The 26,340-nt window shown below is 44.0% G+C and overlaps 1 protein-coding gene across 1 annotated transcript in view; it reads right to left on the bottom strand.

Annotated features, from left to right (window-relative positions):
• The window catches only part of CELF2 (CUGBP Elav-like family member 2), a 494,364-nt gene that overhangs the window by 385,474 nt on the left and 82,550 nt on the right, over window positions 1–26,340 (bottom strand). The window contains exon 2 of the mRNA XM_060279201.1: window positions 23,884–23,919. Within this exon, the coding sequence (XP_060135184.1) occupies window positions 23,884–23,919 (36 nt within the window). The remainder of the gene's footprint in view (window positions 1–23,883; window positions 23,920–26,340) is intronic.

Below are 26,340 nucleotides of genomic sequence, written 5' to 3' on the forward strand. Positions count from 1 at the left end.
ACTCTCAAGAGTCTCCTCCAGCACCATAAGCACCTAAAATGGTCACTGCCTGTACCGTGAAGGTGAATGCTTGATCTCAATAGGCAGTGGATTAACAGTCAATCCCTCTTCCCAGGGAGTTGAAACTCTGTGAGGGAAGCCAGGGTCTCCTAGCAGCGCTCTGCACCCTTAACAAACTACAGCTCCCAGAATTCTTTGGGGAAGCCGTGACTGTTTAATGTGGCATGAATGTACAGTGCCTTCATTCTTTCAAAGTGAATGTTGTATTTTTGAAATTAGAGCAGCCTGAGGAAGGCCCATGAAACTCGAAATGCTCAGGGCCAATGGAGGACTCTGTGCCCATCTTAGAGGTCTCCTCTTGTTCTCTTACATTTTGTGCCACCCCCCCAAAAAAACTTCCTTTCCCCTATTTGTTTTGGATGTGCCAAGCAGCTCTGGGCACACTTGAGGAGTGTCTCAGTTTAGGGCAATGATCTCGGAGGTTTCTGCCCCCTCTTAGCCCCACAATTCCAGCATTACCGAAGGAATTGGCCTCAGGTTCTTTTGATCACTAACGCAAGCTTTTCCAGCTCGCACCAAATTATCCATTTTTCTCTTTGATCTCAATTTCCCTTTACAAGCAACGGTTCCTTTTCTCTCTCTCTGAACTACGCTGAAGCGGTGAGAACAGTTGGGGATGTATCAATGGCAACACTTCAAATAGGAGACGAGGAAATGGAAAATAAGAAGAACCATCAGAGGTCATTGGTAACCTTTTTATAAAAAAGAAAAAAGAAAAAGAAAAAGTGGGGAATGTGAATCACTGTCATTTAAGGAGGGGGTCTCAGTGGCTGAGCAGAGGCTTTGAATGCAGAAGGTCCCAGGTTCAGATCTCAGAGATTCATCTGGAACATTAGGAACTTGTGCAGTGTAGTAGACAAGAATTTTTCAGCTGAATCAAGGTCACACCTTGTACAGATTAAAATAGGGAGACAACCACGTATGCAACCCTGATCTTTCTGCAGATAAAAATTCATAGTGTGTAAAAAGAGAAAGATGCACTAGTGTGAAAATGCGGTGAACTGAATTCAAGATTGCTAGAAAACGAGCAGCTGCAATTGACAGATCAATCAATCAATCAATCAATCCCTACAAAATAAAAAAATTCCTTCAGTAGCACCTTAAAGACCAACTAAGTTTATATTTTGGTATGAGCTTTCGTGTGCATGCACACTTCTTCAGATACACTAGAAACAGAACACTTCTGTTTCTAGTGTATCTGAAGAAGTGTGCATGCACACGAAAGCTCATACCAAAATATAAACTTAGTTGGTCTTTAAGGTGCTACTGAAGGAATTTTTTTATTTTGCTTCGACTCAGACCAACACGGCTACCTACCTGTAACTAAATCAATCCCTAGTGAACAATGTAGTGTCTAAAGGGGGGGGGGGAGTACCCTACTTCCTACCCTACCTATGTCATGGTTGGACTTAGAAGAAAAGCATCATTTCCAGATTATGGAATGCATTGCACATAAAGACTTATTTAGCCCTCTTGCTTAAAACATAGCAATACTGGATCAGGCAAAAGTTCAATATGGCCAAGCATCCTGTTCTCACAGTGGCCAAGCAGGTGCCTATGGGAAGCTTGCAAGCAGGGCACCAGCTCTGGGGAGCCAAGCGCCTTTGGGGGCCCCTATATTTTGGGGGTCAGGGCATGCTGGCCGCCCCAAATGTCCAAAAAGTGCAGAGGCTCCTTCTCCTGTCAAGGAAGGAGGGTCAAAGCAGCCTCTTGCTGGTGTTGGCGCCACAAGGAAGAAGAGAAACTACCAGCCATTGAATCTGCACGGCCATTGCGTTCAGCTCCTCCCAACATCCTGGTGTCACACACACAAAGTTGCCCCCTTCCAATTGGCCTTGTAAACTGGCGCCTCTGCCTGAAAGCAGGAGCCGAGCTCATGTTAATATCTCAAACAACCAAGGAAATAAAAAATAACGCTGTCCTCGTCAAACCAGCTCCTCTAGCCTGGTGCTCAATTTACTACTAAATGCATTAGGAGAGTCATCTAGGGAGGTGCTATGAATGCAAGGCAAAGGCCGTATCACAACGGCTCAGAAACTATTTAACATGATTTTGCCTTTAAAACAAAAATCCTTGGAAAAAGACTTCTTTTATAATGGCCTTGCAAGCTGTGGCTGCAGCCGGCCTGGAAAAAAACATTGACAACTGTGAAGATATGAGGGTCAAGCCCTATAATCTCTTTGTTTCCTGGTTTTCTGAAGATAACATTTGCTGAAGTCCTTTGCTCATAAATTTTCCCACTGAAGCCAAGGCAAAGGGGGGGGGTGTGGAGTCTCTGGTTCATAGACTGCTTGCTTTTGAATTATTGGGGAATCTGCATCAAAACTTCTAGATGCCATCCCTCTTAAATATTTCAGATATTCAAGGAGCCAACATTGAGTTTCTCTGCACCCAGGTGAACAGTCATCCAGAATATCTTATCCCAATCAAGATCTTGTTCCTAGAGTTACCATCAAATTTTGCTTCAAGTGAAATGTTGAGGTGAATTTAATTATTATTATTTTGTTCCCGGGCAAATTGCCCAAGGAATTTTAAGGATTCATCTCTGTGCTTTCCTTGAAATGGGCCAAGGATTTGACTCAAATGTTCTCAACAGCACTTGCAAAACATCAATTCCTGTTCCCTTTCGCAGAGGCCTAGAAAATATCTTGGAGCAACGGAACCTGGAACTGGGCGTTCCCAGATCCTAGGAGATAATATTTTCCTACAAAGGGCTGGGAATGAAAGCCCCAGAATCCCTGATAGGAAACTGACAAAACCTGTCCCTTATCCCAAGGAGGAGGCTTTCCCCACAGCAGAAATGATGTGCGTAGCATTAGTTTCCCACCAGGAATTCTGGGGCTTGTAGTCCCAGTCTTCAGTGGTCCAATGAACATTGCATATAAATGTCCTTCTTGAAATTCTCCATCCTTTTTCTAAGAAGAGGAATTTTTGGGAAAGGAGGAACGGTTCATTAGGTGTGAGCAGGGCCGGATTTAGGTGTGATGAGTCCCTAAGCTACTGTAGGTAATGGGGCCCTTTCTATGGCCAGCTGTCCTTTGTCAGAAACAAATTGTCACTGTTTTTCGTGTTGAATATATGCTATATGGTAATTTATGGACCTAATAGGTATCTAAAGCCATTTGCACAAGTTGCCATGTAACCAGTCCATGCAGAATGTAGGCACCCTATATAAAGATAAATAATAATAATAATAATAATAATAATAATAATAATAATAATAATAATTTATTATTTATACCCCGCCCATCTGGCTGGGTTTCCCCAGCCACTCTGGGCGGCTTCCAACAGAAAAATGAAATAAAAAAAATCTATTAAACATTAAAAGCTTCCCTAAACAGGGCTGCCTTCAGATGTCTTCTAAAAATCTGGTAGCTGTTTTCCTTTTTGACATCTGGTGGGAGGGCGTTCCACAGGGCGGGTGCCACCACCGAGAAGGTCCTCTGCCTGGTTCCCTGAAACTTGGCTTCTCGCAATGAGGGAACCGCCAGAAGGCCCTCGGTACTGGACCTCAGTGTCCGGGCAGAACGATGGGGGTGGAGACACTCCTTCAGGTATACTGGACCGAGGCCATTTAGGGCTTTAAAGGTCAGCACCAACACTTTGAACTGTGCTCGGAAACGTACTGGGAGCCAATATAGATCTTTCAAGACTGGTGTTATGTTAAAGAAATGAGCAAACCAGTGAAATTTTAGGCAGGCTTACATCATAGGAGCCTACACAACACAAAACACTGTTGCTGTATGTATGTTTTATTTGATTTGTTTTTTATCTTATATTTTGGAAATGTACATCCAGGGGTTTTTTTTTCTTGGTTTTTTTTTGGGGGGAGGGCAAGAGAGTGGGACCCTAAGCTATAGCCTGTTTAGCTTATATGTAAATCCGCCACTGGATGTGGGGCTCACCCTTAGGAGTGATAATAGCACACTGCTTTTCACAGCAGCATGCAACAGAATGAGCAACTATGTCAGCCTTCTGCCTCTCATTCTGAATCCTCCACAATGCGCTCCTCCCTCTGGACCTGACAACGCAAGGTCTTCAGGGCTTTTTGCTCCCTTCTCCTCCAAGGGGAGGAGTCATCCTGCCCTCCAGACCAAACTGACGGAGCAGAGAATTCCTCAGCCGCATTCCAAATAACCTCATGTGACAGGAAAAGGTTGAGAAGGAAAACAACACGGGGGGGGGGGGAGCAGGCACAATAGCACGGGAAATAAACTATTGAAAAATAATATAGAATAAGAATAATAGAGGAGAAAACTGGGTATTGAAACTTGCTTAATCTAAATCATATATCCCAGTTTACAGCGGCCCTTTAAAGTACGCTTCACGCAGAGTATACACAGTCAGAAGTTGACCTGGCTAAGAAAACACCACCAAGAGTGTAGGGTATTATCTCCCTTATATGAAACCCCTTACTAGCTGTATACAGATGAAAATACAAATGGTTGGGTTTCTTTAACTGAAAAACAAACTGACTCTAAAGAGACTTTAAACTAAAGATAAATGCTTTCTCTCTTAGCAACTTTACCCACATTCCATCCTTCAAACCATTCCAAACCTCCCACAAAACTCCCACATAACTCCAATTAAACTACCCGAGAATTAACAGCAAACTAGCATTATAACTAAGCAACTCTCATACTAAGATTCAACTAAGGAATCTCTTAAACTGAGAACAACTGAGAGAGTGATCTACTAAGAGATGAATCAAACTGAAAAATCTAACTAAGAGATACAGAAGGCTTTCTGGCAGAGCCTTATATACACGAAGCAGAGCCCACGCCTGTGAGCAATTAACAGAAACACCGTCACCTGTTTCTCTTAAACAGACAGTATTTACATTAGACCGGCTCTAAAGTAACTTGACTATTCAAAAAAATCCAACATAAACTGTCCAGGGTGACAGGACAGAATGACCCAGCCCTACCTGTGATTGCAAAGTATTTAACCTGGGACCTCAGGTGTGCTATGTCCCTTCTCCAGTAGCAAGGCATCTCTCTGCACAATCCCTTAGTCACCGCCATATTCCCCCAAAGAGAAATGTCAAAGCAAATTTAGAGATACCTGGGGCGAAACGGTTCTTGATAAAATAAAAAAGAAATTACTGAGAGAGTTTCTGCATATCCCTGTGTCATAGCATTTTTCCGGTGGCGGTTTGAAATATTCCATTTTGCGAAGTATTCAGTACACATCCCATGATTGCAGAAACTTGATAAGCTAAGATATGATTTTATAATGAAAACTCCCCAAGGGGAGCATGCAGATGTACTGTAAAAACATACTGACATATTGTGCTTTGTCCCCAGGTAGCATATTAACACTTTCTTCCTTTCAAGAGAAAACAACGTTAAATTTTTGACAATAATAGCAAAAGAGTCCCCCGGGCCAGACACTTGGGTCCTGAAGATAACTCTCTAAGTTAAAAAGTGAAAAGATGAAGGGGAGGTGTGAATGCTAAGGAAAGAGAGGTTTAAAGTTTATGGATGGGATCCAAAGAACCGTAGAATTAATCCCATAAACCTGGCGGAGGGGAGAGGCCCTTGGAGAATACAGTCATACCTCGGTTTAAGTACACCTCGGTTTGAGTATTTTCAGTTTAAGTACTTTGCGGACCTGTCTGGAACGGATTTATCCACTTTCCATTACTTTCAATGGGAAAGTTCGCTTCAGGTTAACTACGCTTCAGGTTAAGTACAGACTTCCGGAACCAATTACACTCATACCTCGGGTTAAGTATGCTTCAGGTTGAGTACTCCGCGGACAAGTCTGGAACAGATTAATCCACTTTCTGTTACTTTCAATGGGAAAGTTCGCTTCAAGTTAAGTACTCCATGGAGCGTCTGGAACGGATTAATCCAATTTCCGTTACTTTCAATGGGAAAGTTCGCTTCAGGTTAAGTACAGACTTCCGGAACCAATTGTGTTTGTAAACTGAGGTACCACTGTACTAAATTGTAAGGTTCCTTCCCCATGGCAGTGCAGCTAAGAACAAAAGAGGAGGCTACTGGATCAGGCCAGTGGCCCATCAAGGCCACCATTCAGTTCCCACAGTGACCTGTGGGAAACAGGCAAGCAGAACAGCAATCTCCCTTCCTGTGGCTTCTAGAAACTGGTATTCTGAAGTATTACTGCCTCTGACCATGGAGGCAGAGCATAGCCATGATGGTTAGTAGCACTGAATAATAATAATAAATAATAATAATAATAATAATAATAATAATAATAATAATAATAATATATTTATTATTTATACCCCACCCATCTGGCTGGGTTTCCCCAGCCACTCTGGGCAGCTTCCAACAAGAAATTAAAAATACCTTAAAACATCAGTCGTTAAAAACTTCCCTAAACAGGGCTGCCTTCAGATGTCTTCTAAACGTGAGGTAGTAGTTTATTTCTTTGATATCTGATGGGAGGGTGTTCCACAGGGCGGATGCCACCACCGAGAAGGCCCTCTGCCTGGTTCCTTGTAACCGCTTCTCACAGTGAGGCAACCGCCAGAAGGCCCTTGGCACTGGACCTCAGTGCACAGGTTGGACGATGGAGATGGAAACTCTGGGCCGAGGCTGTTCAGGGCTTTAAAGGTCAACACTGAAAGTCTCCTCCTCCATTCATTTTGTCCAGTCCTCTTTTAAAACCTCCAAGTTGGTCTACATCGGCTAGCATCCTTACTGTATGCCTTCTTTTCTGTTCTTAACCCAGGCTGGGACCCCAGGGTTACATTTTTTTCAGAACCCACCTCATTTATTTGACTGTGAATTATTTTAATAATAATAATAATAATAATAATAATAATAATAATAATAATAATACCTTTATTGCCAATGTACAACCTGTGTACAATGAAATTACCTGAGCCTCCCCCCCAAAAACACTCAATCTCATTGCACTCTGTGTGCTTGTCGCACAACACACCAACCCCAAAAGTCAGTTGCACTATATTGTTTTCCGTTTAACTGATTTTAACATTGCACTGTAGATTGTTGTAGCCCTGCCCCAGGCAAAGGGTGGCTAAGAAATTCAATCATCAATAAGTAAAATCATCTTAAAATCTCTCAAACACCAGTGACCCATTCAATGCAAACCTACTTTTGAAATGGAAGATAGTTTCAAAAACGGTGGTGGGACTTGATGGTGCTGGGACTTGAACCCAAGTCCAGATCCCAGTACTCAATCCACTGAACCTTGCTTGCTAAAATATGCATATATATAGGATAAAGAGCCAGTTTGGGTTGGATTCAGTCTGACCCCTGTGTTTTTCCTCCCTCATGGTTTAGATTTATGGACTACTTAAAATGAGGCTGCATTTTAAATTGTAAATTTTAATATTGTATTTTAATCTGCATTTTAATTAATTCTTTTCTTTTCTTTTATGTCTTATTGTAATTTTATTGGTGTTAGCCCCCCAGTTTTGACTGGGGAGGGCGGGGTATAAAATTTAATATTATTAATTATTATTATTATTCTATTAGTATTAATAATATGCTGCAGTCTCTGAAGGGACACAGTAAAAAAAGCCCACCCTGATAGCTGCGGATAAAAGAATTTGCAACCTTTATCTACACCAGTATACTGCCTTGCTACTGCCAACGGTGACAGGAAACAGGGGAAGATGACCTTAGCAACAGTGTTATGCTCTCCAACACTTAAATATGTAGAAGAAAGTGACATGATCCTGTGGTTCGATTTATGCGCATGAGTGTACAGAAGCAGGTTGCTTTTTTTAAAAAGAGAGCACTTTAATGCTCATTAGCATGCACGTTATCACACAACATCTTTTGTAAAAGTCACCCTTCTGCAATTGCTTTTAAGGGAGGCGTTCATGTGTATCAGCGCCAGGCAAGTGAGTTTGAACATGGGTCTTTGTAAAGGCCTATGCATGCGAATCAGCTCGCAGCAACAGCGCTGGAGTGGCGGCGATTGTGTGAGAAGGCAATCTCCTTGCAAGTTAAAACACAAACGATGCCGATACAAAGCAGCGCGGGAAAAAGCTGCCGAAGAAAAAGAGTGGGGTGCTTTTCACACCCTGCAAAGGCGGCTTGTTTTTGCTCCAAAAACCAAATACCCCCCCCCCCAATTTAGCGCAACACAAGTGAGAGCTAAACCTCAGACGAAGACAAAATTATGCATTATGTCAAGAGTGAATTCTAATGTAACAGGGCATAGATTTTCTTAACCAAAGTTTGGTGTTAAAATATCTTTCAAGTAATGGTTAGAAAGGCATGTGTGCTGTCTAGATATTTCAGCAAGAAGAGACTTGAATACAAAACACACACACACACACACACACACACACACACACGGATTAAAGCCAGCTGGCAAATTTAGAAAATTTTCTGACAATTTGCTTACTGTTTAACAGGGTTTTTATACCTATAGCTTGGACGATAACACTGCATTTTTGTCCTTAAAAAAAATTAAATCACTTAATAAAATTCACTGGGTTGTTTGTGTGAATTTCTCCCCTAATATACACAGCAACTTTCTCTAATTCATATTAGCATGTTCTTTTCATTAATATATGCCCACGTCATCCTAATATATGCATTTTTGTAAACGCTGGTTGATTGGAGAACTGCATCGCGAAAGTCAGAAAATTCAAATTTCATACAACAACTGTGTATACTTGCAGAAAGTGTGCGCAAATGCATATATTAGTGAAAACAATATAGCAGAATGCATTATGCTAGGGGAAATTTCTTGCAAAGATGTATAGTCAGTACTGCATACGAAAATGTGTTGCTTGGGGGAAAACTGCACTAAAAGGCTACTGAATTTTCATGAAGGTTTTTTTTTTAAGGGGGATCACAAATTGCAGCCGAAATGGGGAGAAATGGATTTAAGATAGGGAGAAAGAAGATGAACTTTAAAAAGGAAAGCTTAATGCTGGTGGTCAACAAAAGAGGTTTAAAGACTGTCTCAAGGCAAATGTAGTATAAACACCAACAATTGGGAAACACTTGCCTGTGAGCGTTCTAATTGGAGAACAGCCTTTACCAAAGGTGCCATGGGCATTGAAGACACTCGAACTCAGGACGCAAGGGAGAAATGTGCTAAGAAGAAGGCACACTTGGAAAATCCACACCGTGATCAACTCCCACCCGGAAACCTATGTCGCCACTGTGGAAGGACGTGTGGATCCAGAATTGGCCTCCACAGTCACTTATGGACTCATTGTTAAAACTGTGTTTATGGAAGACAATCTTACTCAGCTATGGAAGGAAGGAAGGAAGGAAGGAAGGAAGGAAGGAAGGAAGGAAGGAAGGAAGGAAGGAAGGAAGGAAGGAAGGAAGGAGAAGGAGAAGGAGAAGGAGAAGGAGAAGGAGAAGGAGAAGGAGAAGGAGAAGGAGAAGGAGAAGGAGGAGGAGAAGAAGAAGAAGAAGAAGAAGAAGAAGAAGAAGAAGAAGAAGAAGAAGAAGAAGAAGAAGAAGAAGAAGAAGAAGAAGGGGTAGGCAACCTAAGGCCCGGGGGCCGCATGCGGCCCGATCGCCTTCTACATCTGGACCGTCCGCGTGTTTTTACATGACTAGAATGTGTGCTTTTATTTAAAATGCATCTCTGGGTTATTTGTGGGGCATAGGAATTCGTTCATTTCCTTCCCAAAGTATAGTCCAGCCTACCACATGGTCTGAGGGACGGTGGACTGGCCCACGGCTGAAAAAGCTTGCTGATCTCCTGTATCAAGCAAGGGGCTTGGATCAGGTGGCCTTCAAGACTTCTCTCCAACTTTATGATTCTAAGCATTTCCTTCAACCAGTGTGTGCCCTGAGTTGCATCCACAGATTGACAACATATTCAAATGCTTATCTTCAGGGAATAGGGCTTTAGAAGAAAGCAGCCTCCCTTTACAGAACACCCCCCCACACACACACACACTCACACACACACCTCCCACTCCAATGTTTTCGAACAGCAGGACTTCCAACATGTCATCCGAGACAGCTTGAACCCAGCCTGGTTGGAAACAGGATACTAGAAAGCAGCAATGCACCCCGGGAATGATCCGGTCTGACAGTCCTAGCAGATACCTGCCGATTGCGCCATATACTTCACACTGTGAAACATCTGTCGTAAAAGGCCTGGCAGGCTTGGCGATTTGTGCAACAAATTAATAAAATGTCGTTTTATTTAAGGCTAAAATTAGAACACATGTAAGCATAAGTGCACCAAATGGTTTTTGCTGTAATAAGGTCGTCTGCTCAAGATTTATTACCTCCAATTATTATTTTGGAATGCTGTACATATTAGAGAGCAGCAGAGGCACTCTGCCCCTAATCTGCTATTCAAATCAACAACCACTCCACCAATTGTTAACCCCCTGGTTTTGCAAATCCAGGGATGAGCAACTGGTGGTTCTCCTACTTTTAATTGCTTCACTAATGAGGCTACATCTACCACATCCTTATTTTTTATTTTTTATTTTTGCCTTTTAAAATAAATTTTCTTTTTCGGTTTTTCAAAAGAAATTTGTAAACATACAAAAACATGTGCACATGGCCTGAGATCTTCAGATGAAGGGCAGTATCTAAATTTAACTACTATGACTAATGATAATAATAATAATAGAGGGACCCAGGTGGCGCTGTGGGTTAAACCACTGAGCCTAGGGCTTGCTGATCAGAAGGTCGGCAGTTCGAATCCCTGCGACGGGATGAGCTCCTGTTCCTCGGTCCCAGCTCCTGCCAACCTAGCAGTTCGAAAGCACGTCAAAGTGCAAGTAGATAAACAGGAACCGCTACAGCGGGAAGGTAAACAGTGTTTCCGTGTGCTGCTCTGGTTCACCAGAAGCAGCTTTGTCATGCTGAACACATGACCTGGAAGCTGTACGCTGGCTCCCTCGGCCAATAACGCGAGATGAGCGCCGCAACCCCAGAGTCGGTCACGACTGGACCTAATGGTCAGGGGTCCCTTTACCTTTAATAATAATAGTATTTAAAAATTTCTTTAAAAGAATAACCCTGAACTTTGCAGATGAATGCAGGAAAGGAAATGGGTGCTAAGCAATGGCACATTTGTACATCTTGGTTGTTGGCATAACTGAAAATGTGCCTTGTGTGTGTGTGTGTGTGTGTGTGTGTTTTGGTTTTATCACACAGCTGTTCTTGGAGGAAGTTCCAAGCATCAGGGGCAGTCAGAGAGAGCACTCAAGGACGTTAACAGCTGGCTGTTTGCTAAAATATATTATTATTATTATTATTTATCATTGCATTCAGCATCTTCAGTGATAACAGGAGGGGGGGGATCTCTCTGGAGGGATAGCCTTCCCAAATGTGATTGTTCTCTATTTTCCAAGACATATCTGCTTGGGTGTTTGTTTGTTTTTTGGCAGCTGTGGGAGGAAAAGCAATATACTATTTATGTAGGATTTTATGCATTCAGGAAGGAAAATGAAAAATGTACTTTTTAGAGCTGCCTAACTTGTAATGTCAGTTCCTAATAAATCGGCTTTCTAAAGAAAGATAGAAATACACACACACACCTCAAATGCACAAGCCACTACCCAGGTTGGGAGAGAACATGCATATGAAATCAATTCATGTTACTGCTCACTGTCACGTCACATTGTCCACAGTCACTGATATCAAATGGGAACATCTGGGGATTCGATTGTTCGTAGCTTTAATAATAATTCATTTTTGCTGAATAAAACTCTCCCGCTGAAAAACATCTTCGCAACGTCTACGCAAGCCCTAGACGTGAAATGAAAACAAACATCTCGGACTGATGGAAGTGGCATTAAAATAAAATAATTAAAAAGGGAAGGTTGCTGGCTTCTGATTTCCAAAACTGTGATACCTGGGCGAACAAGGAGAGCAGTCAGGAGTCCATTATAGGAGGAGCCCGGTGGATTCCACTGAGAGATGAACTAACAGGAAATGGTTTGTGTTTGTTCCGTCTAGGAACTGCTGGAGTTTGAGAACAGCTGCTCCACACTGTGAATCACTTAACTGCATGTGGCAGCTCCTTAATGCAATCCTTCCAGAACCTCAACTGGCTCCACTTTCCCAAGCTCCTGGAGCTTCCTTGAGCAACTGGGTCTTTTTTGCGTTCTGCTGTGTTTCCATATACATATATTGAACAGTTTGGATAATTTTTCTAAATTAATCCGTTTCTTTACAATTCATTTAAATTGTATGTTATCAGTTGCTCAACAAGCCATGGAAGCTCATAAACTTTGCTGGGGGCGTGGGCGTGCAGGGAAGGAATGTCTAAATAACTCCTTCACTTAACTAAGAGCCAATGCGTTTTTTACAGATGTCCCCCCTTAGATGTCTCAAAATATGTTTGGGTGTGCTTTAGGGATGATGGAGAATTCTGATGAGAACAGAAAAAGAACTGGAAATTGCCACTGGTCGCTCATTTGTCCCATGTCTGGAAGAGAAATTAATTCAGTTGGCATTCCTCTTCTTGTAGTTTTCCAGTCTGCAAACATTAAATAAAAAAAGTAAAGGTAAAGGACCCCGGACAGTTAAGTCCAGTCATGAACGACTCTGGGGTTGCGGTGCTCATCTCGCTTTACTGGCCGAGGGAGCGGGCGTTTGTCTGCAGACAGTTTTTCCAGGTCATGTGGCCAGCATGACTAAGCCTCTTCTGGTGAAACCAGAGCAGCGCACGGAAATGCCATTTACCTTCCTGACAGAGCAATATCTATTAATCTACTTGCACTTTTGGTGTGCTTTCAAACTGCTAGCTTGGCAGGAGCTGGGACCAAGCAACAGGAGCTCACCCCATCGCGGGGATTCGAACCACTGACCTTCCGATCGGCAAGCCCTAGGCTCAGTGGTTTAGACCACAGCGCCACCCGCGTCCCCCAAACATTACATACTCAGTGACATTTCCTCGTCCATTTAAATTGTGTTTCCTTTGCACCGATATGAATGGTGTATAGGAGTCAACTCAGAGGGGCTGAGGGGAATTTGCCCCCCAATAAAATATTTGAGGCTATAGCTCCCCCCCAATCATTGGGCACCGCCATTCAGATGGTGTGCACACACCATGTCATGTGATCGCTTATATGAGGCAGGGCTTACATGGCCCCCTGCGATATTTTATTCAAGTTGGCACCCCTGGAATGGTGAATTTTGATATTTCATTAATTTTGCAACTAACGTAAATTGCATTGAACAGTTGATGATGAGGTGAATAAAGTAGTATTTGATGGAGACTGAAGTATTTAGCAGAACTGAACCGCAGCAAAATGGAAGCAGCTACAAATGAGACGAAGATGAGTTGCAACAGAAATTGTTGCTTGCTTACATCCCCAGTGTGCATACATGCATTTTTCAAGAAACATATTTTAGATATTCATATACTGCTTTTCAGAGGATCACAAAGCAACTTCCATGTATTTAAAATAATATGCACCAATTAAAAATAATATAAATCAGACAAGATGAGCTACATGGGGTAGGTTGTAAACTACAACTCTCCTCTTCTCATGGAAACATGGTTCCTCAGTACTTCTGTAGTGGCAGCTCAGCGCTTGAGGGACAGGGAGGTCAACTTAGCTGAAACACCAGGGGCTGAATTGAAGGCAGTTTTCCAGGTTATCCGGCCTTCTTTTCCTCTCACATCCCCACAGGCCAGGGTGGTTTCTGAATCATTCTGTGATGGCAGGCGAAGGAGGGAAACGCCACCTCAGCCGGACCACCAGGAACTAGATGGCGGGCAGCTTTCCTGGCTGTGCTCATGCACAGACATGCAGAAATTAAATGACTATGCCTTTTGAATCTCCAAGTGTAGAAGAAGAACTAAACTTTCTGGCTTCATGTAGATGGCGCGAGGCTAAATTCATTAGTGTTTGTAAAGTGTTCTAATAGTCACCAGCAGGTGGTAAAAATGGCTGCCAATTTGAATGCCAGGTAATTTGATAGGATAATTATACAGCTTACTAAAATTAGAGGCTCTTTGCCAGGAGACTTCTGAAGACTGAGGAACAAACACTAAAGATATAGTTAGGTTTCTCCAGATGTTTTAAATTCTAATGGGCAACTCTCTCTCTCTCTCTCTCGTTGCTTAAGTATTATAAATAGAATTTCAGGTGGCGATTGGCTAAGGGGCGAATTTTAACCATTATGGAAATGTGCTCTGGAAGATCAGGGATGACTTCTCATTGCACATAGATGGATATAACTTTACAAGCTTCAGCTGCACTGGTGCCAAAAACCTGCCAAATGAAATCCAAGCAAGGTATACTAGAGGATTCCTTTTATTCTGCCATGTGTTGAAGGGGAAAGTAAGCAAACATTCTAAGAGGGGGTTAGCCAGATTAAAAAAGAGAGCAGGGTTCCTGCACCTTTGCAAGGGGCCTTTTTGTGCAAGGTGAAGATGGTGTCTCCAACTCTCCACTGTTCCATGTACACAAGCCAACTAGACCAGCAGTTGTAGCTTCTTTCTATACGAGTAGTGAGACGGTGATTCCCATGGCTCCTGTGGGCAGCAGAATGGCTTAGGAGTGGCATGGAGGAGACCATTTGGCACACATACCTCTGTCCTCTGACACCTTGGTATCCCTTCGCAAGCACTCTGCCTAATGGGAGGGACAGCTCTGGGTGTCATGCAAACTTCACCTGTCAAAATTCTGACTTCTACAGAAGAATTAAACACACAGGAGCCTGGTCCTGTTTTGCATTTGGGCAGCCTGCCCTGAAACATGTAGTATAACTGTTTCTCATATTTGCGTGTGGATATCCTTTAACCTGGCCTAGAAATAAATTCAGACAGGACTCAAATTTTTGGTTGGGTTTTTGGCAGAATTTAGGCCACAACTTTACTGATTACAGATCAAGTGAGTGGTTGCATAGGCTCTGATTCCAAAGCTTCCCAATTTGCAGTTCTTAAACAACGCAAGGACCAAAACATAGCTGTTTTGTTTTGTTTTGTTTTTTTGAAATTTGCATTGCTCTGAATTTTCAGTGCAGTTCTCCGGTCAAACAATGTGTACAAACAGAAAGATATGCTGTGGTGAAGTGTACATAAAAATGCACCTCAGTGAAAACGCCATGCAAAAATGTGCTATATTAAGGCAGTGTTTCTCCAACTTGGGTCTCCAGCTGTTGTTGGACAACAACTCCTATCATCCCTGACCACCGATCCTGCATGCTAGGGATGATGGGAGTTGAGAGTCCAACAGCATTGTACCCAAGTCGGAGAAACACTGGTTTAGGGGCGACTACTGGGGGAGGGGGATGCATTGGTCAAAACTGCATTAAAAATGGTTTAGTTAGAAGAAATGTTCACTAAAGTGCCAGCAAACTTGCAAGAGGATTAAAAAAAAAATTCACAAATTGCTGGGGGAAAGTGGAGAGCTGAATATAAGATCAGAAAAAAAGAGAGAAACAGCAATTGACAGACTCGTCTATTCCTAACAAGTACTGGGTTTTCAAAATGAAGACAATGTCAGCTTTTGCCCTGAAATGCCAAATTATTTCACACTGAACCCCAACCTGCCAATTCTTGCCCTGCCTCTACCTGTCTGGTATCCACCCCTTGGCCCAGCCTACAGCAGGTAGAGCCAAACCAAAGTCAGCTGCTTTATGAAGCTGCACTAGACTTTTGTTTCAAGTGCAATGCATTCAACAGCTAAAATTCCCCGTTTGGTCCCATGAGAACATGGGACATTTCCCCTTGCACCATGCAAGCTAAGCATTCCACAGTACAACGTCAAAAGTTTCCTTGGACTTCCTTTATAGGGTGATGATGGGGAGGAAAAACATTTTTTGTTTTGATGCTGAACTGCAGAGCTGAATTTCCGATGCTGAAACAAATAAGCAAGATGATTGTTATTTTTGTTTGAAGGGTTTTAATTTGACCTGTTAATTCTGCTACTGAAGATGGTTCAGAACCGCAATAATAATAAAAAGGGTTTAGAAGAGAAATGAAACAGTCATTGAAAAGGAAGGGGGGGAATTAGGCCAGATCTGTATGAAATTTTAAAGTATGCCTTTGTTACACACTTGCAAAGAGCCAAATGGGGTATACAAATCTCTAGAGATCACCAGTATAATTTCTTTATCATGTTCCATTTAAAATTTAATTATGTCGTCTGCAACGAGAGGAGTCTGAGTACTCTAAATAGGTCAGGCCATGAACATCTTCACAATATTATAAAGGTTTGCTGCACGGAGATATTTTCCTTGATGCCCTGGTATGTGAAGGAAACCTTGTTTGCCGTGAGGGGAGAAGGAAAAAGGCAGACAAAGAACAGGGCCAAATACGCAGGTGAATAGAACAAAGGATTAGAAGCTGAAATCCTTCTTTCAAATTATTATTGACCCTCTACTTCTATCTGCATTGTATATCAGGAGAAACAACAATAAAATATAGTATCATGGATAGGGAAGAAACACATGATATTGGCAATAATAAGGAGTGAGAAGATGATAGATGATAGATGATAGATGATAGATAGATAGATAGATAGATAGATAGATAGATAGATAGATAGATAGATATTGGGTGAATTTCCAGTCCCGTGCAGTAAAATTTCTGGGTGTGTGTGTGTTTCTACCTCAAAATGTATAGAACTGCTAGTGGCCATAGGCACAGCATCCCAATGTACTTTTGTGTGTTTAAACTGGGGTCCCCAAACTATGGCCTGGGGGCCGGATGCGGCCCAATTGGCCTCCCAATCCGGCCTGCGATGACCCCCGCCACTCGCTGCCCGCTCTTATGGCGCGCAGCGCGTCGGCGCTCTTCCAGGTCGGAAAAAAAGCACCGAAAATCCTTTGTGTGCATGCATATGGGCCTCTCCCGACCCAGAAGAGGTCATTTCTGGTGCACTTCCGGGTCGGGGGAGGCCCATACGCATGCGCAGAAACGATTTCCGGTGCTTTTTCCGACCTGGAAGCACGCCGCCGCGCCAGTAAGCGCCCGTGCGCATGCGCACGAGCGCGCACTCCCCCGCCCACTGGCCCACACGGCGCACCCTCCCCCGTCCTCCGGCCCGCCGCGCGATCGGCGCGGTGGGAACCGGCCCAAAGCCCGGTAAGTCTGGGGACCCCTGGTTTAAACATTGGGGGGATATGTCATTGTTCATAGCAGCCAAACCTTAAGAATTCAGCTTGCGTGTCGAGGTACCAAGACTTCCCACCAATAACTGACACTTCACAGAGAATTTAAGTTTAAGGTTTTTGGCATTAATTTTGGCCACAACTTTATTTAAATACAACTAATGTGAGTGGTTGCTTAGGCATTGGTTCCCCAACCATCTGTCTCCCACCTGGGACAGATCTGACTCCCCTAGCGTACTGGGGAAGCCAGGATAGGTAACCACCCTCTGAGAAAGGCCGGGGCAGGGCCACCAAGCCCTTGGCCTCTCCCCCAGATGCTCCCTAAGGCTCCTAGCCCCTACCGGGGGTACGGACAAACATGTGGAGCCCCAGGATTCCTTTAACGGAATACCCCTAAAGGCAGCAGCAACCATGAGGGGCAAGCCCAACCAAAATCCGTACCCCTCCACCATCCAATTTGAACCAATGCCTAACCGCCAACCTTACAAGTTGTGACATTTTGCTATGTAGTAGGCAAAAACCACAATCCACCAGCCAATCAGCCAAGTGGCAAAATTCCTACTAGGCCTCCGCATCAAAAAGGACGACCCCATGACAGGCACAGCAACGTCATGCGCAAACAAAAACCCCTAAATATAGGGAGGGAGGGAGATCCGTTGCAAGCACCAAAAGCTCAAGCGCAAGCTGCTTGCCCCAGTATATATAGGCTGTGGCTGTCAATCAAATAATTGCAACATAACATTCTCCCCAGCAACAATACCCTCAGTGGCTATCCAAACTGACCTGCCCAACAAACCAGGGAACGTCTTGTTAACCCTTCCGCAACCCATGCTCTCCTTAAGGGGAGAATGTGCTTTGTGTGCTTAAACATTGGGGGGGGGGGTATGTCATTGTTGATAGCAGCCAAACCTTAAGAATGGAAAGTTTGAATGGGGTGGTGGTGGCAAGGCCAAGGCTTTTATCTGCTCCCAATTCAGCTTAGCAACCCTGCAGCTCAACGAGTTTGCTATAGCGATGGGAGAGGATGGGCAGAACATGACCCGGATCAGATCATGGAGTCCACACCAGAATCCGCAGTCCTGGGGACCCCTTTACAAGTCCAAGGCCTCCCCAAGCCCCTGCTTCTGTCTTTTAGATCTCCTTTTCTGTCTTAAAAAGCTAATTTACTTGTTTTATTTACAAGCATTTATATACCGCTTAAACTCTGTATCATGAAAGGGGGGAAAAACAACACCACAGCCTAAAACCAGTAAAACAGCAATACAAAATATATACCAATGTAAATAAAGGAGCAATTCAGCAATTCAAACATGTGAAACTGGGCCCAATCTTAGGGTTCAGGAAAAGCCTGGGCAAAAAGACATCTGACAAAGCCTGCGCAAAAAGACAACTGGTGGCTGCTGCTTCACATATGGCAGAGGTAAGGACAGTCCACGGAACAGGGGTAACATCAGAAGATGTCTTTTGTATGGTCATTGCTCTATGATGGGGTGTGATTTCCCCCAGGTAAGCCAAGTCATCTTTCAGGTCTACATTGAAGCAGGCAGCATTTCAGACAACCTGTTCCCTTTTTTGGGGGGGGGAGGGGGGATATCCCAGATACTCAGATATTGGAGCAGCTAGCACACTGTCACATGCCTGAAAGTGTCTGTCTGAAAGTGACAGGACTTGGTGACATTCTGTTACACAGGAGGGGGGGAAATCCACTTTGCCAACCTTAGCACCAAGGGACGCAGGTGGCACTGTGGTCTAAACCACCGAGCCTCTTGGGCTTGCCGATCAGAAGGTTGGCAGTTCAAATCCCCACGATGGGACGAGCTCCCATTGCTCGGTCCCTGCTCCTGCCAACCTAGCAGTTCAAAAGCACGCCAGTGCAAGTAGATAAATAGGTACTGCTGTGGCGGGAAGGTAAATGGTGTTTCCGTGCACTCTGGTTTTTGTCATGGTGTTCCATTGCGCCAGAAGCGGTTTAGTCATGTTGGCCACATGACCCGGAAAGCTGACTGTGGACAAACGCAGGCTCCCTCGGCCTGGAAGCGAGATGAGCACCACAACCCCATAGTCACCTTTGACTGGACTTAACCGTTCAGGGGGCCTTTACCTTTTACTTTTTTACCTTACCAATTGAACATGCACAACCAGCATGCACACACCCCATATCAATGGCAAGTATAAAGTCCTAAGTCACCATAGTTGTGCCCCACACCAAAGAGCGCTTCTGGGTGCCCTAGTCCTTTCTTTAACCTGTAACAAGTAGAACTGAGGGCCAACTATTCTAGTCTTTCATATTTAGATAGATCTGAGATTGCTGAAGCAGTCATTTTTTTCATGACTAATGACCAGGGCCGTCTCTAGGGGCGCCGCTGCGCCCGCTGAGAGGCGCGACGAAGGGGTCGCCACCAGGGGTGTCGCGGCGCCCGCTGAGAGGCGCGACGAAGGGGTCGCCTCCGCCACGCGCAGGGCGTCGAAACGGGGCAGGCAACGCCCCCTGGCCCAGGGCCGGTCCTACAGCCAGGCTGGGTTGTGCAGGGCTCCGGCCCTCCAGGCGGCAGCCGCGCTGCACCCGCCCGCCGGCCGCACTGGGAAACGGGGCGGGGGCGCCGGAGGGATTCGTCACACCACGGCGCCAGGGCGCCAGGTATGCTTAAGACGGCCCTGCTAATGACACTTACTGAGAATACATGTTTAGCAGGACAGCACTAGGGAGGCTGGAGACACAAATCACACACAGCTCTCTGTGTTTCTCCTCTAGCAGGCTAGATTGTCCACCCAGCAATCTCCGTACGTAGTGCTCTTTGTGCTAAGTGCTAAGCTCTTTGATTTCGTGGCAACACTGGTTTGCCTGCACCCTTAGCTAATCCTTTTAGGTTTAAATTATTGTTGTTCTGTGGTGGCCAGTAGCAATAATAATAATAATAATAATAATAATAATAATAATAATAATAATTTATTTATATCCCGCCCATCTGGCTGGGTTTCCCCAGCCACTCTGGGCAGCTTCCAACAGAAAAATAAAACACAGCGATCTATTAAACATTAAAAGCCTCCCTAAACATTAAAAGCCTCCCTAAACAGAGCTGCCTTCAGATGTCTTCTAAAAGTCTGGTAGTTGTTTTTCTCTTTGACATCTGATGGGAGGGCGTTCCACAGGGCAGGCGCCACCACTGAGAAGGCCCTCTGCCTGGTTCCCTGCAACTTGGCTTCTCGCAATGAGGGAACCGCCAGAAGGCCCTCGGTTAAGCTTTTAACCATCAGAATGAAACTATGATATCTTTTCAAATAAAAACAAAATGGCCAATCAATCAGAAGAGCATGCAGACAGAGAATGCTATGTCACGTAATGAAAAGCGGCTTCCTAAAAAGGGGTGGGTGGGTGACTTTAAAGACACTGCAGATTTCCAACAGGTACAAGTGTGAGAAACAATTGTGTTAATCTCATGTGTTTTTTTGTTCTCATTTCAATAAGCCATATATTACTTATACAAATCTATTTTTTCCCTAGTGGCATGCCACTATATTTTAATTTTAGCACCAGGCAAGCATTCAAACTGAGATTAAGTTTATTAAAAGGAAGTGGGGAAATAGAAGCATTTGAAGGCATCTCTTAAAAATAAATAAATCAAGGCTTTAATTTTCTTTTACTCCTAATTGATTTCTACTGGAGGGGGGAAAAAGACCATGTCCATTGCCAGTTAAATGCCAGCGAAAATTAGATTAACAATATCCGGTATAATTACATATCATCATATACAGATCTCAAAACCTTTATCCCACGACACAATGGATCAACGTATGAGCCGTTAAATGATTAGGAGGTGATTCCAGCAGCACAGCTAGAGACTGCTAGTGCTTTGAATCATCTTCTTGAAACAGTAGCAACCGTACCTTTGTAGCGCTAAAGAATAAAAAAACAAATCACAGAAGTGTCATGCTCCGACCATCATTAACTGGTAAATAAACAAAATATCTTCAGTTGCCTTGCTTCAAATTGCACCAGAGTGTTCTACAACACAAATGAAGTTATCAGAAGTCTAAAAACCAGGACAAGAGAGAGAGAGAGAGAGAGAGAGAGAGAGAGAGAGAGAGGAAACAGACAATTTATATGCAAGAAGACCGTGCTCGCCAGACTGCTATCTAGGGAGGGAGGGCAAAATTGCCCAGAACTCACAAAAATAAGACAAGACATCTTATCAATATGATCAAAATCTTTAGCAAAACAAGGCCCAGCACTGTACAGAAAGCAAGATTCTGCCACACATGCACACATTCCAGCAGGAAAACAGAAGCACGGTTATAATAAATAGTCTTGTGAAAATGGTTGTTAACAAGCTGTAGTATAATTGCAATGAGGGTATCGCTGTTTCCATGCTGCACGTTTTTCATTATGAAGAAACAACAAATTGCAATACAATATTCACCGAACACTCCTTTTCTCTCCCTCCATCCCCCTGCCACATCATGAAGTTCATTTTTTATATATAAAAAAAGCTGTCTGGTGGAAAAATAAGGAACAGGCAACAGTGGAATGAGGAGCAAAGCAGAAAGCAAGCTTCTGTACACATGTGATTTTCAAGCGTTTGGTTGCTTTGCAAATGGGGCAACTTCTGAATTTACCTCCAGATAACCTGCAGGTCTGTGATAATTCACTGTGTGTACAAGACAAACGGCAGGCTACATTAGCACAACTTTGGGACATGAGGAATTTGTTGAGGGTTATACACTGCAAAATGCAACACAAATGCTATTCCGGTGCTATTTCATAACCAAAACACAGATATCAACAGAGTTCAGAGGAAGCAACATCATCTGATCCTAGGAGAGGGGTGAGGAAGCTTTTGAAACCCAAGAGCCACATTGCTTCATGAACAGCCTTCCAGGGGCCATATGAGAGTGGAAGGAGCAGTGAAAGGGAACAACAGATGTGATTCAATCTTTGTACAGCAGGCCGATATATTCTGTGTACACAAACACATATATAGAAATAAATGCTTAATATAAATAAATGCTTCATCCTTATGAAGATGTCTTGATAAGGAAATAAACAACTCTCTGACTTTAAGAAGACATCTGAAGGCAGCGCTGTACAGGGGAGTTTTTAATGTTTGATTTCTTACTGTGTTTTAATTTTTTGGAAGCCACCCAGAGTGGCTGGGGCAACCCAGTCAGATGGTGGCATATGGAATCATAGAACTGTAGAGTTGAAAGGGACCACAAGGATCATCTAGTCCACCCCCCACAATGCAGGAACCTTTTGCCCAACATAGGGCTCGAACACATGACACTGAGATTAAGAGTCTCATGGTCTACCAATTGAGCTATCCCTTGGAAAAGAGAGAGGTGGGAAACAGAGGAAGCCACATTATACTGAGTCACACCATTGGTCTATCTAGCTCAGTAGTGTCTACGCTGACTGGCAGCAGCTCTCCAGGGTTGCAGACAGGGGAATCTCTCCCAGTCCTACCTGTGACTGAACGTAGGCAAGACAGATGGAAGCATGACAGAGGCTTCATCGACATGGTGAATAAACCTTATTCCAGTATCTGCAATTTGTTTTAACACTGAATTATACATGGTATGGTATTACAAGGCCATGTAATACCATATTTACTCGAATGTTAATGCACACTTTTTTTGCCAAATTACATTGCAAAAATTAGGGTGCACGTTAGATTTGATGGCACACTACATTCAAGTAAATATGGTTATTATTGTATATTTATTATTATTATTATTATTATTATTATTATTATTATTATTCCTGTCAACTCTAGCTAGCATACAGTACACAGGCTTGTGTGGAAGGTGGTGGCCTCTCCTTCATTACAGGTGTCTAAACATAGTTTGGGTGGCTATTTGTCAAGGATTCTTTAGCTGTGATTCCTGCACTGTAGGGGGTTAAACTAGATGACCCTCGGAATCATATCCAACTCTACAATTCAATGATTCTACCACACCTAAGGGCAACTATGCCGAATCTGTCCCTTGGCGGGAAATAATTCTCCCTCTCTAGTCTCTTAAAGGGGACGCTGGTGGCGCTGTAGGTTAAACCACTGAGCCTCTTGGGCTTGCTGATCAGAAGGTCGGCGGTTCGAATCCCCGCGACAGGGTGAGCTCCCGTTGCTCAGTCCCAGCTCCTGCCAACGTAGCAGTTCGAAAGCACATCAAAGTGCAAGTGGATAAATAGGTAAGGGGGAAGGTAAACGGCGTTTCTGTGCGCTGCTCTGGTTCGCCAGAAGCGGCATTGTCATGCTGGCCACATGACCTGGAAGCTGTACGCCGGCTCCCTTGGCCAATAATGCGAGATGAGCGCGCAACCCCAGAGTCGGTGATGACTGTACCTAATGGTCAGGGGTCCCTTTACCTTTACCTTTAGTCTCTTAAAAGATTCACAGGGGCCTTTGGAACAATCCTGGTTCTTCTTCAATGTCAACCATACAGACAAAAACCCAAAAGGAAACTGAGGTTACCAGTTAACCTTAACCTAGCAGAAGTTCATCCAGGACGTACTTCCTTGGGGCAGTATCAATTAGGGCCTATCAATTAGAGAGATGCACTCACTCACGCAAAATCTACCATTCCACAGAGCTGTTCTGCAGCTGCGTCTGTCTGCCAAATGGTCTCCCCTCCCCGCTGGGGGAAAAAAAAATCCCCCACATATTTTGTTACTATTGTTTCACATACAAATGTTCTCTTTTTTTCCTTAAACCCTTGACAGGCTGTCTTGGATGCTTCAGTCAGAGGGCTGCATGTTCCCTTCAGCAGCTCCCCAAAGCCAACACACAGATTTGGTTTAGCAGAACAGCTTGCTTACCTTGGTAGTGTTCCAGACAACTCTGTGGCAGTCTCTCTGCAAAAATAAAAAATAAAAAATAAAAAAAGAGAAGATAAGATACACAGAAGGGAAACTTCGTTAGTATTTAAAAGAGCTTATTCCTAATGACTTTGGGAAGGGTAACAAGAACTTAAGGCATACGTTGAAAGCAGCCAGCTTTAATTAGGGAGGTTTCCAAAATTCACACTCAAATGTCTCCCCTGATTTCGATGCTCCGAAGTGGAACGGATGCATCAGGAATTAGCTCGTTTCTTATTTCCGAATTTTGTACAGGGTGTTGTGCATGGGCAGTTTGCAGCAGCTTCCTGCCTTTATTTACAGCAGCGCCATCAGGGCAGATGTCAGAACTCAGCCCCCTGAACTGAGGAGTCTGCAAAGGCCTCAGGGTGGGCTTATTATATTATGAAGTAAGCATAGCCCTCTAAGGAGGGAGGCCGCCGTACAATCAATACACATTCACAACACAGATGCACATTGTTTCAGTGCACCATTTGGGCGTCCTCTCCTGGGATGGGGAAGACATCAGATTCGCTTTGCATTTCAATGAGAACTACCTAATTTGTGCTTCCAGAAATGAATCCGAAAATGGCCACCCTTTGAAATGTTGCAATGCAAATTTTGCAACGACGCATCTTTCCTTCTCCAGATTTTGCAGTGCAGATTTCCAGCTGGGTAATGCACACAAAAATGCATATACTGGGGTAAAGCGTGCACAAAGATGCATATATTAGCGGGAAAGCAGGCAAAAAAATGCACCATAATTCAAAAGCATCAATTCTTCGGCGAACCGCCTTCTTTATGGTCCAGCAATTCCTCCTACTTCAGGCTTTCTGCCTCAATGCATCCTATCTAGATTTAACTTATATAAAGGTGTGTGTGTATGTGTCTGTGTGTGTCTGTGTGTGTAGTGAGAGCTGGACCATAAAGGCTGATCTCCAAAGAATGGATGCTTTTGAATTATGGTGCTGGAGGAGATTCTTGAGAGTCCCGTGGACTGCAAGAAGATCAAACCTATCCATTCTGAAGGAAATCAGCCCTGAGTGCTCACTGGAAGAACAGATCCTGAAGCTGAGGCTCCAATACTTTGGCCACCTCATGAGAAGAGAAGACTCCTTGGAAAAGACCCTGATGCTGGGAAAGATGGAGGGCACAAGGAGGAGGGGATGACAGAGGATGAGATGGTTGGACAGTGTTCTCGAAGCTACGAACATGAGTTTGACCAAACTGCGGGAGGCAGTGGAAGACAGGAGGGCCTGGTGTGCTCTGGTCCATGGGGTAATGAAGAGTCGGACACGACTAAATGACTAAATAACAACAACAAAGTTTGTGTGTGTTAGGACCAGGCAAAAATGGAAACATTCTTCCACTGGGTATGTGCTGCCACCACTGTCAGAGGCAATATACCACTGAGCCTCTTGGGCTTGCCGATTGGAAGGTCATCGGTTCGAATCCCCGCAATGGAGTGAGCTCCCGTTGCTCTGTCCCAGCTCCTGCCAACCTAGCAGTTCGAAAGCGTGCCAGCGCAAGTAGATAAATAAGTACCGCTGTGGCGGGAAGGTAAACAGTGTTTCCGTGCGCTCTGGTTTCCGTCACGGTGTTCCGTTGCACCAGAAGCGGTTTAGTCATGCTGGTCGCATGATCTGGAAAGCTGTCTGTGGACAAACACCGGCTCCCTCAGCCTGAAAGCAAGATGAGTGCCACAACCCCATAGTCATCTTTGACTGGACTTAACCGTCCAGGGGTCCTTTACCTTTTTACCTTTACTTCTGAATGCTATTTGCTGGGAATCGCAGGAGGGGAGAGTGCTGTTGCAATCAGGGCAACATCGTGGGAACTAGGCGCTGGACTAGATGGGCCTTTGGCCTGAGATCCAGCAGGTGTTGTCTTATGCTCCCCAAAGAAATATGTCTGGGATTCTTTCTCTCACATCTCCTTGGAGGGAAAAGAAGCTACTCTGCAGAATCAAGTCAGAATATCCTCTATTGCTTTTCATGGCCGCCAACATCTCTCCCCTCACCAACATACTCATATAATACCCCAGAATGATGCTAGGTTTGTGGCGCTGGATGATGTTTCTGCCACTTGTAATGGAAGTAAACATGAGCGTTGAGTGGGGAGGGAGAAGAAAGAAGCTTGGAGATGTGCTCAACCCCCTTTGTGATGAATAAAGTGAGCTGCTGACTCACATATTTCAGCAGCAATCTTTCATGTGCTTAATTGCGCTCAAATAAAAATGTCACCCTTTCGGCAGATCAAATTCTCACTTTAGCATTCTACATGGCAGGAGAAGGGTAATGACTTAGGACGTCATGCTCAAATCCAAGAATGCAGGTCATAAGTCAGGAGAGTGCAGCACAAAAAAGATGAAAGAAAGAAACAAAGGTAAAAGAGCAATAGATGAAAAGGCCAGGTGTATTATTCCCTTGTAGCTTTCAA

The sequence above is a fragment of the Zootoca vivipara genome, chromosome 10, assembly GCF_963506605.1.
Source record: "Zootoca vivipara chromosome 10, rZooViv1.1, whole genome shotgun sequence".
NCBI lineage: Eukaryota > Metazoa > Chordata > Lepidosauria > Squamata > Lacertidae > Zootoca > Zootoca vivipara.